The following is a 15,067-nucleotide window of genomic DNA, read 5'->3' on the forward strand; positions in this document are numbered from 1 at the left end:
GTATGGTTTTAGCAGAGTGTTGCATTGCTGTATGTAATTGCTTCAATAACACATTTACCTCAGGTCCTTGTTTTCTATTACTGATGCATAATTTTACCCCATCTTCAGGTGTTAGGTTATATTTTAGCACTTGTCCATTCAGACAGCCATTAGCACGGCCTAATACACTGACGCTGGTTCATGTCCGCTTACCTCCTGGATTCTCAGCATCTTCAACCGTAGAAAAGCCTTCAAAAGTACATAGAGCTCTTTATAGTAAAGGTAAGTTCTGAAATACTATCAGATTTAAGATTATATTCTTAAAATTGTTAAAATTATATGGTGTTTTGAAGTATTTGAAAATACCCTATGGCAACAGTAGAAACTGGGAACTACTAGAAGGGTCAGGGAAGTAGGGGAGCAAGAGTTGAAAAACTGACTATTGGGTCTTATGCTCAGTACCTGAGTGATGGAATCAATTGTACCCTAAACCTTAGCACCACGCAATATACGCAGGTAACAGATTTGCACATATACCTCCTGAATCTAAAATAAAATTTGAAATCGTAGTGAAATTCAAAAGTTGAAAGTGTAGTTTTCACTCCTACATTTAGGTTTTTGATCTGTTTTGTGATAATTTTTGTATGTTGTGTGAAGTAGGAATCTGACTTCATCCTTCTGCATGTGGTTATCTACCTGTCTGAGCACCATTTGTTGAAAAGACTATTATATCCCCCATTGAATTGTCTTCATCTTACTGTCTGAAGTGAATTACCCGTTAATGTATGGAATCTGGATTCTCAGTTCTATTCTGTTGGTCTATATTATCCATCCTTATGTCAGTAGCACAGTCTTGATTACCATTGCTTTGTAATAAGTTTTGAAATTGATAAGTGTGACTATTCCAACTTTGATCTTTTTTTTTTTTTTTGAGGTGGTCTGGCTCTGTTGCCGAGGCTGGAGTGCAGTAGCACAATCTCTGCTCACTGCAACCTCCGCTTCCCAGGCTCATGCCGTCCTCCCACTTCAGCCTCCTGAGTAGATGAGAGAGGCTACAGGTGTGTGCCACCACACCCGGCTAATTTTTGTACTTTTTGTAGAGATAGGCTTTTGCCATGTTGCCTAGGCTCGTCTCAAACTCCTGAGCTCAAGTGATCCGTCTGCATTGGCCTCCTAAAGTGCTGGGATTACAGGCATGAGCCACCGTGCACCTGGCCTGATTTTTTTAAAGATGATTTTGGCTCTTCTCAGTCTCTTGAATTTTCATATGAATTTTAGAATCACCTTGTTAATTTCTGCAAAAAAAGTGAGGTGGGGCCGGGTGCAGTGGCTCACGCCTGTATGCCCAACACTTCGGGAGGCAAAGGCAGGTGGATCACTTGAGATCAGTTCAAGACCAGCCTGGCCAACATGGCGAAACCCTGTCTCTACTAAAAATACAAAAATTAGCCGGGTGTAGGGGGCATGTCTGTAGTCACAGCTTCTTGTGGGCTGAGGCAAGAGAATCGCTTGAACTGGGGAAGTGAAGGTTACAGTGAGCCAAGATCCTACCGCTGCACTCTAGCATGGGGGACAGAGCAAGACTCCATCTCAAAACAAAAACAAAAAACACACAAAAAAGTGAGGTTGGATTGTGATAGCTGAATCAGTATATCAATTTGGGGCATGTTGCCATCTTAACTATGTTAAGTCTTCAAATCCATGAATACAGAATATTTTTCCAAGTCATTTGAGGGTGGGGAGGAAGGTTCTCACTCTGTTGCCCAGGCTGGAGTGCAGTGGCAGGATCTTGGGTCACCATAGCTTCAACCTTCCAGGCTCAGGTGATCCTCCTTGCTCAACCTCCTGAGGAGTTGGGACTACAGGCATGTGCCACCACTCCTGGCTAATTTTTGTATTTTTTGTAGAGACGGGGTTTCACCATGTTTCCCAGGCTGGTCTTAAACTCCTGGGCTCAAGCAGTCCTACCACCTCTGCCTCCCAAAGCTCTAGGATTATAGGCGTGAGCCACCGTGTTGGCGAGTTTTGTTGAGATAATTGCCTTTTTTTTTTTTTTTGAGACAGTGTCTACTATCACCCAAGCAGGAGTGCAATATGCAGTCATGACTCATTACAGCCTCTACCTCCCCGGCTCAAGCAATCCTCCTGCCTCATGTTTTGTTGAAACAAGGTCTTACTTTATTGCCCAGGCTGGTCTCGAACTCCTGGGCTCAAGTGATCAGCCTGCCTCAGCCTCCGAAACTGCTGGGATTACATGCATAAGCCACAGCACCTGGCCCAGATAATTGCTTCTATAGTACACTTATCTCTGCCATTCCTCTAGCACCTTCATCATTTTTATTCATGGTGTGTTTGAATTAACCAGTATATAAACTGTATTTCATTGAATATTAGCTTGTATTACATTGTGAATTTGTCAGTCATGGCATTTTTATATACTAAATATATTTTTATAAAATTAATAATTAAATTGATAAACCCATTGACTGCAAGATATACCCTAAGTTCAGAAATGCTAAAATGTGAAAAAAAAATGTTTACCTGAGAGAAATACAGTTTAAAATTGAGAACACTTAAGGAGTCTACCTTAAAAATAATTATATAGTCTTTCAGGGAATTATTTTATTTTGTAACTTGTTTGTTTATAAAGATTGATGTTAGGTTGGGCGCAGTGGCTCACGCCTGTAATTCCAGTACTTTGGGAGGCCAAGTTGGGCGGATCACGAGGTCAGGAGATCAAGACCATCCTGGCTAACACGGTGAAACCTCGTCTCTACTAAAAATACAAAAAATTAGTCGGGCGTGGTGGCAGGTGCCGTAGTCCCAGCTACTCGGGAGGCTGAGGCAGGAGAATGACGTGAACCCAGGAGGCGGAGCTTGCAGTGAGCCGAGATCGCACCACTGCACTCCAGCCTGGGTGACAGCGAGACTCCGTCTCAAAAAAAAAAAAAAAGATTGATGTTGTGTGTGTATATCTATATATGCTAATTTTAAGTTGGCATAAAAGTACTTGTGGTTTTGTAAAATTTTTTTTTTTTTTTTTTTTTTTTTTTTTGAGACGGAATCTTGCTCTGGCGCCCAGGCTGGAGTGCAGTGGCACAATCTCAGCTTACTGCAACCTCCACCTCCTGGGTTCATGCCATTCTCCTGCCTCAGCCTCCTGAGTAGCTGGGATTACAGGTGCCTGCCGCCATGCCCAGCTAATTTTTGTATTTTAGTAGAAACAGGGTTTCACCATGTTGATTAGGCTGGTCTTGGACTCCTGACCTCGTGATCCACCCACCTCATCCTCCAAAAGTGCTGGGATTACAGGCATGAGCCACCGTGCCCAGCCCGGTTTTATAATTTTAATTGCAAAACCGCAATTGCTTTTGCACTAACCTAATAATTATTAAGGTTATTGAGGATGCATATTTGACATGATGTAATAATATTTTGTATATTAAACTTTTAGGTATTCTATTGATGGCAGCCTCAGAAAATGAGGATAATGATATTTTATGGTGTGTCAACCATGATACTTTTCCTTTCCAAAAGCCAATGATGGAAACCCAGGTAAGTTATCCTGACAATTCTGAAAAAACTATTATATAATTTTAAGTGAAGGATAATATGGAAGAAACTTTTATCTTCTGATGTATTGCTGTTTGCTTCTAATAACGTATTATTAGAAATTATAAAGTAAAGAAATTATCCTGTCAATTATTTGTTTTCCTCTGTCAGGTTAGAAGTTACTGTGGTAATCACAAAAAAAATCTTTAAAGAAAACATTGGACCCTTACGGAATATTTTCCATAATGTACTAGAAAATACATACATCTTTTTTGAAGTTGTCTTTTTTTTTCTGAAAACATGTCAGGTTCATATGAAGTGATCTTTACCTCATTTAAATATGTTGCTCGTTTAGTTATTTAAATATGAGGCCATCTATTACAGTTGTGACTTAGATTTTATTCTAACAATCTCTTTGTAATTTTGTCTGTTTTTTTTTTAATTATGGAAACTTTCAAACATAAAGTTTGAAGAGTCAATTGAACCTCACGTAAGAGAATTGAGTTGCCAACATCTTTCTTATTGTATTTCATTTTTCTTTCCCACATAAACAAAGAGACACCCACAAACACACAGTTTTGTTTTAAACACAAAAATCACCACATACATCATGAAGTGGATATGGTCTTCCTGGGTGAGGGCCGAGGCTGCTATGAACCCACGAACTGCCCCTGCCCCCAGCTGCCCATCCTAGTCCCCAGTGTATAAGGAGGTGAGGGGAGGCTACCTGTCTCCATCCCCTTGGTGTCCTCTGCTCACTCCTGCCTGTCCTCCTAAATAGTCCTGCATAGCCAACAGAGGCTGCTGATCAAACCAGATAAACCAGCCCCTAGTGGGGTGTGAATGTCTGGTACTCTGTCTTTAGAGCTACCTCTTCACAGGCATTTTGCTTCTAGTTTTCACTGAAAACTAGTGGTTCTTTGGTGGTTCTTAAATTTGAACCCTTCCAGATGGGACTGGAAAAAGGTGTGTGTAAGTGGGAGGAGTAAAAACTGAACTCCCAGGGATGGGAGTATTGTCTGCCTGAGCTCTACCAAATTTCTGACAAGGTTCAAAGAGCTGGGGTAGGAGCAGGAGGAAGATAAGGAGGTAAGGTTCTTTCTTTTATTCTTTGAGCTTTACTGAGCATGTACTACCAGCCTTGTGCTGTGATAAACTATGAGGATTCAGAACTTAATAAGATATAAATCCTGTCCTGGTTGGGATGCTGTGTTGGGGGAGCAGAGGACATGCTTTTGGCTCTCTGTTTCTTCCTCTATAATAGTTATAATCGTACCTACTACGATGGAGTTGTGAGACTAAATGAGCTCATGTGTGTAAAGCACTCAGAACAATGCCTGGCACTCATAGGAAGCACCATTCCATAAATGTTAACTTTTTTTTTTTCTTTACTCTTTTAAAAGACAGCATCTCACCCTGTTGCCCAGGCCCAAGCAGTCCTCCCACCTCAGCCTCTCAAGTGGCTGGGACTACAGGTGTGCATTACCACATACAGCCGATTTTTAAATTTTTTGTAGCGACAGGGTCTGACTATATTGCCCAGACTAGTCTTGAACTCCTGGGCTCAAGCGATCCTCCCACCTTGGCTTCCCAAACTGCTGGGATTACAGGTGTGAGACACTGTCCTCCACCTAACTTTTTTTTTTAGAACAAATGCTGCATGTCATATAATTTGATTTAATATTTGAGTTTTTCTCAAACAAAGGTGGACTTTTGTTTTTAACAAAAAAACTCATCAAGTATAGTGTATGAGCTTTGATCAAATCCTAGTTATCAGAAATAGTCATAAAAGACATTAGAACAGCTGGGTAAATTTTATATTGGTTAGGTGTTAAATTATATTAGGGAATTGATAACTTTTTTTTTGAGACAAGGTTTCACTCTGTTGCCCAGGCTGGAGTACAGTGGCACAATCAGAGCTCACTGCAACTGCCTCCCAGGCTCAGGGGATCCTCCTACCTCAGCACCCGCCACCCCCTCCCCCCCATATAGCTGGGACTACAGGCACATGCCACCACTCTTGTCTAATTTTTTTGTATTTTTAATAGAGACAGGGTTTTGCCATGTAGCCCCTGCTGGTCTCGAATTCCAAAGCTTAAGGGATCCACCTGCCTTGGTCTCCCAATGTGTTGGGATTACAGGTGTAAGCCGTGTCGTCCAGCCAATAACATTTTTAAATGTTATTATATGGTTTGTAAGAAAACATTCTTATTTTTAGGAGATATGTGCAAAAGTATTTAAGAGTGATAAATGATGTCTATACTTTCAAATAGTACAATAAAACAAATATACAGGAAGAGAGAGAATGCAGATATGGCGAACTGCTAACAATTGTTGAGTCTAGGTATTGGGCATGTGGACTTTTACTGTATATTCAACATTTTTGGCTGCTTGAAATTTTTTATTATAAAGTATTTTAGAAGATTAAAATACTTTTTTTTTTTTTTTTCTGAGACAGGGTTTTGCTCTGTTGCCTGGAGTGGAGTGCAGTGGCATGATAGCTCACTATAGCCTCAAACTCCTGGGTTCAAGCAATCCTCCTACCTCAGCCTTCTGAGTTGCTGGGAATACAGGCACACGCCACCACACCGAGGTGGTTTTTTATTTTTTGTAGAGATGGGACTTCATTATATTGCCTAGGCTGGTAAAATACTTTTTTTTTTTTTTTTTTTTTTTGTGACAGAGTCTTGTTCTGTCGCCCAGGCTGGAGTGCAGTGGCACAATCTCGGCTCACTGCAACCTCCGTCTCCCGGGCTCAAGCAGTTCTCCTGCCTCAGCCTCCAGAGTAGCTGGGATTACAGGCGTGTGCCACCACACCCGGCTAATTTTTCTATTTTTAGTAGAGATGGGGTTTCACCACATTGGCCTGGCTGGTCTCAAACTCCTGACCTCGGGTACCGCCCGCCTCCACCTCCCAAAGTGCTGGGATTATAGGCGTGAGCCACCTCGCCGAGCCAGTAAAATACTTTTTAAAGGAAAGATAGTATCTTAGCAGATTTAATTGATCCTGGAAAGATGGTAGAAGGTAGTTACTTGGTTGAGAGAATTATAATTTTATTAAAGAGTATTTATAGTTTATCTTGAGAAAAGTTTGCCCTTGTCCTCTGGTACAAAAAGATTTATGTATTAGTATAGAAAATGCCTGCTTATGGCCGGGCATGGTGGCTCACGCCTGTAATCCTGGCACTTTGGAAAGAGGCCAAGGCAGGCAGATCACCTGAGGTCAGGAGTTTGAGACCAGCCTGGCCAACATGGCAAAAGCCGGTCTCTAATAACAATACAAAAATTAGCCGGGTATGGTGGTGTGCGTCTCTAATCCCAGATACTCGGAAGGCTGAGGCAGGAGAATTGCATGAACCTGGGAAGCAGACGTTACAGTGGGCTCTGATTAGGCCACTGCACTCCAGCCTTGGCAACAGGGTGAGACTCTGCCTCAGAAAAAAAAAAGGTAATGCCTGATTAGCACTTTGAGAGGCCAAGATGGGCAGACTGCATGAGCCCAGGAGTTCGAGAACATCCTGGGCAACATGGTAAAACCCTGTTCATACAAAACATAGAAAAATTAGGCGGCCGTGGTAGCATTCTCCTGTAGTCCCAGCTATTTGGGAGGTTGAGGTGGGAGAATCAACTGAACCCAGGGAGGTCGAGGTTGCAGTGAGTTGTGATCGTGCCAGCGCACTCCAGCTTAGGTGACAGAGTAAGATGCTGTCTCAAAAAAAAAAAAAAAACCCCAGAGGCCAGGTGTGGTGGCTCATGCCTGTAATCCCAGCGCTTTGGGAGGCCGAGGTGGGCAGATCACCTGAGGTCGAGAGTTCAAGACCAGCCTGACCAACATGGAGAAACCCCGTCCCCACTAAAAATAAAAAATTAGCTGGGCGTGGTGACGTATGGCTGTAATCCCAGCTACTAGGGAGGCTGAGGCAGGAGAATCACTTGAACCCGGGAGGCAAAGGTTACAGTGAGCCAAGATCACGCCACTACACTCCAGCCTAGACAACTTCGTCTCAAAAAAAAACAAAAAACAAAAACCCAGAAAATACCTGATTTAAAAAAAAGATAGTAGAAAATTACATAATACTTTCAAAAATATTCATGTTAATGTACTATTTATTAAATTTACTTCTTTATTAAGTCTGTAGTTTTTTCTTTTGCATTATGTAACTTCAATATGATGTATAAAACATTTATTTCTTTTACATAGATGACAGCCCGTGTTGATGGTCATTCCTGGGCTCTTTCTGCGATAGATGAATTGAAAGTAGATAAAATAATTACACCTTTAAACAAGGATCATATTCCAATAACTGATTCACCAGTTGTTGTACAGCAGCACATGTTACCTCCGAAGAAATTTGTTCTCCTCTCAGCACAGGTATGTACATATTCTGTTGTGGTAGTGACAAAAATAAGCGATGTATAATATTTTTGTCAAGTTCTCTGAAGTAGTGGCTTAATTGAATAATTTTCTTTCTTTTTTTTTTGAGACGGAGTCTCGCTCATCACCCAGGCTGGAGTGCAGTGGTGTGATCTCAGCTCACTGCAACCTCTGCCTCCCCAGATCAAGCAGTTCTCCTGCCACAGCCTCCTGAGTAGCTGGGATTACAGGCGCACACCACCACACCTGGCTAATTTTTGTATTTTTAGTAGAGATGGGGTTTCACCATGTTGGCCAGGCTGGTCTTGAACTCCTGATCTCAGGTGGTCCGCCTGCCTCGGCCTCCCAAAGTTCTGGGATTACAGGTGTGAGCCATTGCACCCAGCCTTCCTGGTTTCTTATTTGACTTTGTTTATTGAGATTTTTCCCAGGCACACAAGCTTATAATTAGTCAAAATTATCAGTTATCATTTGATATTTTATTTTATTTATTTTATTTTATTTTAGACAAGGTCTTACTCTGTCACCCAGGCTGGAGTGTGGTGCACAGTCTTGGCTTACGGCAACCTCTGCCTCCCAGGCTCAAGGGATCCTCCCACATCAGCCTCCTGAGTAGCTGGGAATGCAGGCGTTTGCCACCACACCCAGTTAATTTTTGTATTTTCTGTAGAGACAGGATCTCACTAAAGCCCAGGCTGGTCTCAAACTCTTGAGCTCAAGCTATCCACCCACCTCATCCTCCCACAGTGCTGAGATTACAGGCGAGAGCCAATCTGCCCAGCCATCATTTGAAATATGTCATAGTTGAAAAGCTTCCACTCACTAAGGTTTATAAAAGAATCCACTCTTAGTTGCTTTTGTTTATTGATTGGTGCAAAAACAATTGAGGTTTTTGCCATTGATTGTAATGGCAAAAACACCATCCTGGCTAACACAGTCAAACCCCGTCTTTACTAAAAATATAAAAAAATTTAGCCGGGCGTGGTGGTGGGCACCTGTAGTCACAGCTACTCGGGAGGCTGAGACAGGAGAATGGCGTGAACCCGGGAGGCGGAGCTTGCAGTGAGCCGAGACTGCGCCACTGCACTCCAGCCTGGGAGACAGTACGAGACTCCGTCTAAAAAAAAAAAAAAAAAAAAAAGCTGTAATGGCAGAAACCTCAATTGCTTTTGTACCAACGTAATATTATGATAGTTTTATTTTGTCCTTTAAGTCTTTTGATCTATTTGGAATTTACTCTGGTATAAGGTATGACTATGTTTCTAGCTTTTTTTTTTTTTTTTTTTGCCTAAATTGATATAAATAGTAGCAACATGATTAATTAATAATCTAACTTTAATTCTCTGGTTTAAGGGGCAGCTTTGCCGGGACAATTGCATTAAGTTTTCTTTATAGATATATAGATCTACTGGAGGTTGAGTAGAGAAGTAGATGATCTTTTTGACCAGTTGTACTTTTTATATCACCTCAGCCATTCCTCCTGCCTCAGCCCCGTGATGTGCTGGAAATACAAGTGTGGGCCACCATACCCAGCCTACTTTGTATTGTTGAATGGTTTTTTTTGTTTGTTTCATTTATTTTATCAAATAAGGTAGAATCAGTTGCTATCAGCCAATCTTGGTAAATCTCTTATTCATGTTCTTTCTTCAAATTTCTTAGGGGAGCCTTATGTTTCATAAACTTAGACCTGTAGATCAACTGAGGCATCTACTTGTGAGTAATGTGGGAGGAGATGGAGAAGAGATTGAAAGATTCTTTAAATTACATCAGGTAATTATATATACTTTTAAAAAATGTGATGCTATTTTAAACAAACAGTGGGAGTCATAGTTTATGTAAATTGGGACTGGAATACTGTAATAAATATATATATATATATTTTTTTTTTTTTGAGATGGAGTTTCGCTCTTGTTGCCCAGGCAGGAGTGCAATAGCTCAATCTTGGCTCACTGCAACCTCTGCCTCTCAGATTCAAATGATTGTTCTGCCTCAGCCTCCCCAGTAGCTGGGATTACAGGCATGTGCCAGCACTCCCAGCTAATTTTGTATTTTTAGTAGAGACGGAGTTTCTCCATGTTGGTCAGGCTGGTCTCGAACTCCCGACCTCAGGTGATCCGCCCACCTCGGCCTCCTAAAGTGCTGGGATTACAGGCCGTGAGCCACCACGCCCAGCCATAAATAGATAATCTTAACAATATTCCTTTCTTTGCCTAAGTCACTGTATGTGAACTGACATTTGAAAGCAGGATTAATATAAGTCTTGTAGTGAGCTTTCAGATTTTTATTCTCTGTTGTTGATAAATTCTTTTTTTTTTTTTTTGAGACAGAGTCTCGCTCTGTCGCCCAGGCTAGAGTGCAGTGGCGTGATCTCAGCTCACTCTAAGCTCCACCTCCCAGGTTCATTCCATTCTCCTGCCTCAGCCTCCCAAGTAGCTGGGACTACAGGACCCCGCCACCACGCCTGGCTAATTTTTTGTATTTTTAGTAGAGATGGGGTTTCATCATGTTAGCCAGGATGGTCTCGATCTCCTGACCTCATGATCCACCCGCCTCAGCCTGCCAAAGTGCTGGGATTACAGGCGTGAGCCACCATGCCTGGCCTGTTGTTGATAAATTCTTATTGAAGTCTGCTAGTAAGAGTTTCTTGTTCAGGTTATATGATAAATGCCTTTTCATTAAAAGCACAAGACATTTAGGGACAAGTTGTTTTTGGTTGGTTTGTTTGTTTGTTTGTTTTGGCTTAATGACCTGAGGAAGAAACCTGAGGCAACAGTGTAGAGATCTTAGTATTTCAGAGCCACAACTGGAATTGATACGGTTAAAATTTGAGTAGTTCAAAGTTAAGTATACAGACTCTGGATTCAAAGCACCTGTGTTAAAAATCCCAGCTCCACCACTGAGGTAAATTACTTGACTTCTCTGGGCTTCAGTTTCCTTATACATTATAATAGGATGTGGTATGAGGATTAATATATGCTAAACTCTTAAAATAGTACCTGACACATGGTAGGTATTCAGTGTTACCACTTATTGTTATTTTCTAGAAAGCAGAAAGACCACAGGAAGAAAATTGGAGACATAAGCCAGAAACTAAGTCAGAATCTAGGTTAAAAGGAAAAGAGAACATCCTGTAATCCTAGTGCTTATGATGAACTTAAAACCAGTAGTGTTTACTTGTCTTTTTAACACAAACTGATTTCATTCAGTCAGCAAGTATTTATTGAACGCCTGCTCTGTGCTAGATACAGACTTTAATACTGCATCTAGCAGTACACAAATCATTTTAAAATTTGTATTTAATATAAGGCCAATATTCCTCTTTTTACACAGGAAGACCAGGCTTGTGCAACTTGCCTTATTCTTGCTTGCTCCACTGCTGCCTGTGATAGAGAAGTATCTGCCTGGGCTACTCGGGCTTTCTTTAGGTATGTGAAAGTTTTTCTTGTTTATTTATTTGTTTTTTTACTGGGCCACTTTTTAAAATGATTTTATCAATGTGATAAAGCCTTGCCAAACAGTTGAGTGACTATGTAGGCAAATTACCAAAATTGATTTGCAAAAGGGTGAAATCTGGAGAGATTATAATGGTAATAGAAGCAAGTAAATTAGCATAGTTTATGCATTATTACTTTAACTCTGGATTCTGTTCTGTAACTTCTTGTCTACTTTCTACACTTTGTTCTACCTCAGTTACTGTCTCATCTATCTTTTTTACTTCCCCAAACACTATGCCAATTCTGCTTAATATGTATCATTAGTATTGAAGGCTTCTGAATTACTTTAAGGAAACTTGGTACCAAAGAGATATTTCTATTTAGAAAATATTTAAGAATTTGAAATGTGATTTTGTTAGAAACGTTTTTTGAAGTACTATCTAACCATAACCTAGTATGAAAATTACAATGCCATTTACTCACAAAGTAAATTCTATGCATTGCATATCTTTTTCTTAGAAGTTATCAGAGTCCCTTATAATTCTTCCTGGTAGCAGTTTCAAGTCCACATTTACTGAATAAATATTTATTATAAGTCTTATGCATATACTTTACTGTCAGCACAATACATTGAAGTCTCTAATGTTTAAAGCATTTATTTGGAAGCTAAACAGGAAAAGGAACAATTCCAGTTTTTAAGATGGATGGTTTGTTTTACTGAATAAACTCAACCTCTTGTCATAAAAATAGGTATGGTGGTGAAGCACAGATGAGATTTCCAACCACTCTTCCGCCTCCAAGTAATGTTGGTCCCATCTTGGGGTCTCCTGTCTATTCTAGTGAGTATGGAACATTGAAATGAAATTGTTTCTAATCGTTTGAATCTTAGAACCTTTATAGCAATTTTTATCAATAAGCCTTTTCATTATGTTTTATTTACTGCTATTGTATAATTGATGAATACATCTATAGATTCTGATTCTTAAAAGTGATCTATTAATATTGAATCCTTAATGTAAGGAAGCAAAATAAGATGTAACCAATCATATTTACATAACTCATTTGGTATATATTCAGAGGGAAACAGATGAATGATTTAATAATTAACTCGCACATCAGTGTTTTCCAAGGTGGGAGTTGTTAGAAACTTACTAGGAGATCAGTCCCTAATTCTTGCATATATCGTGGACAACGTAACTCCTTATGCTTAGAAATAGCTTCTGTGGCCAGGCGCAATGGCTCACACCTGTAATCCCAGGACTTTGGGAGGCCGAGGCGGGCAGATCACCTGAGGTTGGGAGTTTGAGACTAGCCTGACCAATATGGTGAAACCGTGTCTCTACTAAAAGTACAAAAAGTAGCCGGCCTGTGGTGGTGTGAGCCTGTAATCCCAGCTACTCAGGAGGCTGAGACGGGAGAATCGCTTGAACCCGGGAGACAGAGGTTGCAGTGAGCCGAGATCATGCCACTGCACTCCAGCCTGGGCCACAGAAGGAGACCCTGCCTCAAAAAAAGAAAAAGGAAATACCTTCTTTACCTAATTTTGATCACATTCAAAAGATTGAGATATTCTTTTCTAAATCTTTATATTCTTCTTTCCCTTTTTAGGTTCTCCTGTTCCTAGTGGTAGTCCCTATCCAAATCCATCCTTTTTGGGAACACCGTCTCATGGTACCTCTTTTCTTTGTTTTGGATTGGATTCATTTTGAAGTGCTAACATTATGAGTTAACCTTAATGCTTAGTGTGAAAAAGATGAACTTGCCTTATTCCCTTGAAAATAAATATAATTTTAGAAGCGCTGTCCAAGCAAGTTGTGGCATTTGGATGTGAATGCCTTTATTTAGGAGGAACTCCTCTTATAATAAGCCTGGAAAGCCTATTATTTGGCTACCAGGATTAAATTGAACCCTAAAATCTGTGTAATTAGTTCTATTTCACTGTCAGCATTACAAGCAGTACTGGCAAGTTTGTTTCCTTTTCATTCTGCATTGTGAACACTTGGAAGTCTATCTGGGAGTACCCATCCACATTTAAATCTCTCTTCTTATTAAGGAAAACCAAATTAAATATCTATGTATTTCATTGTTTTTGTAAATACCTTTGTGTCTAGATACACAAACTTGGGTTATGAGAATTCTGAATTTTATGGGTTCTAAGATTAAGAGATTTATGGGTTCTAAGATTAAGATTAAGAGATTTATGGGTTCTAAGATTAAGATTAAGAGATTTATGGGTTCTAAGATTAAGATTAAGAGATTTGTTTTTCTTATGTGTGTACAAGGTATACAGCCTCCTGCCATGTCAACTCCAGTGTGTGCTCTGGGAAACCCAGCAACTCAGGCCACAAATATGAGTTGTGTGACTGGACCAGAGATTGTGTACTCTGGAAAACACAATGGTATTTGCATTTACTTTTCTCGGATCATGGGGTAAGTTTGTCATGAAATAATGAACTATTGCTCACCTTGTCCCATCTTGAGTAGTGAAATATTTTTAACTCTGAATTTGGGACATCATTTATTCCTATTAAATTTTAGTTTTAGCTCACTTGTTGATCAATAAAACTTTTCTATTCCAGTTTTTATTATCTAACTATATTCATTGCTGTGTTTTATTTCTCTTACTCTCTCATAATCTATTTTTGTAGCATCAAAATACAGTTGTTCCTTAACACAGGGGTTAGGGGATGCCAACCACCATTCCTCAACCTTCATGTAGTCAAAAATTCATGTACAACTTTTGACTTTCTGAATTACTAATAGCCTACTGTCTAGAAGCCTCACTGATAAGTAATCAATTAACACGTTTTGTATGTTTTTTGTGTTTTCTTTTTTTAACTTTTGCATGGTGTAGGAGTGTGGGGGAGTCTCGTAAAAACCAGAAAACCTGGTAGACAAATTCTAAAACAGCCGTAACACTGATATTTTGTGTTATATGTGTTATACACTATATTCTTACCATAAAGTAAGCTAGAGAAAAAAAATTAAGAAAATCATAAGGAAGAGAAAATATATTTACTATTCATTAAGTGGCAATGGATCATCATAAAACTCTTCATCCTTGTCTTCACGCTGAGTAGGCTGAGGAGTAGGAAGAGGAAGGGTTGGTTTTGATGTGCTGGGGTAGCATAGGTAGGAAAAAAATCTGTGTATAAGTGGACCCACACAATTCAAGCCCATATTGTTCAAAGGTCAACTGTATATCTACTTACATATGAATGTACAGTGTTACAAACTTCCCCATAACTCAGTGACATGTGTCTACAGTTCAACAGGGCAGTTCTTGTCTTGCTGGGCTAACTCAAGAATAGTCAATCAGTTGTGAAGTTAAAGAGAGCTATGCTTATCTTGGCTAGACTCTCACATGTTCAAGGTTATGTTTTCCAGCTGGTCTAGAATGGCCCAAGCTGAAACAGCTTGGTTGTTCTCTACATGGTTTCTCATCCTCCAGCAGGCCAGCCAAAGATTATTTAGTTGGTGGTGGCAGAGTTCCTTGAGAAAGAGTAGACACTTGCAAAACCTTTATTCTAAACTCAGAACTGGCTTACCATGCACTTTTCCGCCTTATTCACTTGGCCAGAGGGAAGTCACAGGGCCAACTCAGATTTAAAAGGTGGGAAATAGACCACCTTTTAGGGGAGAGACATCAAAATCATACTGCAAAGGGATAGATATAGGGAGGGATAAAGAAATGTGGTTGTTTTTGCAATCAGTCTATCATGTTATC

At 40.1% G+C, this 15,067-nt stretch overlaps 1 protein-coding gene and 1 non-coding gene across 5 annotated transcripts in view; one reads left to right on the forward strand and one right to left on the reverse strand.

The window, feature by feature from the left end:
* The window catches only part of NUP155 (nucleoporin 155), a 79,724-nt gene that overhangs the window by 30,168 nt on the left and 34,489 nt on the right, over positions 1–15,067 (forward strand). For all 4 annotated transcript variants that reach the window (XM_016953406.3, XM_016953407.3, XM_016953408.3 and 1 more), the window contains 8 exons: positions 109–261; positions 3,434–3,534; positions 7,733–7,903; positions 9,566–9,676; positions 11,237–11,331; positions 12,091–12,179; positions 12,949–13,011; positions 13,623–13,770. In XM_016953406.3, the coding sequence (XP_016808895.1) occupies positions 109–261; positions 3,434–3,534; positions 7,733–7,903; positions 9,566–9,676; positions 11,237–11,331; positions 12,091–12,179; positions 12,949–13,011; positions 13,623–13,770 (931 nt within the window). The remainder of the gene's footprint in view (positions 1–108; positions 262–3,433; positions 3,535–7,732; positions 7,904–9,565; positions 9,677–11,236; positions 11,332–12,090; positions 12,180–12,948; positions 13,012–13,622; positions 13,771–15,067) is intronic.
* LOC112209328 (U7 small nuclear RNA) lies at positions 14,201–14,261 on the reverse strand. Its single transcript, XR_002944070.1, has one exon. It is a non-coding gene; the product is annotated as a U7 small nuclear RNA (small nuclear RNA).

Source organism: Pan troglodytes, chromosome 4 (genome assembly GCF_028858775.2).
Source record: "Pan troglodytes isolate AG18354 chromosome 4, NHGRI_mPanTro3-v2.0_pri, whole genome shotgun sequence".
NCBI classification, from domain to species: Eukaryota; Metazoa; Chordata; class Mammalia; order Primates; family Hominidae; genus Pan; species Pan troglodytes.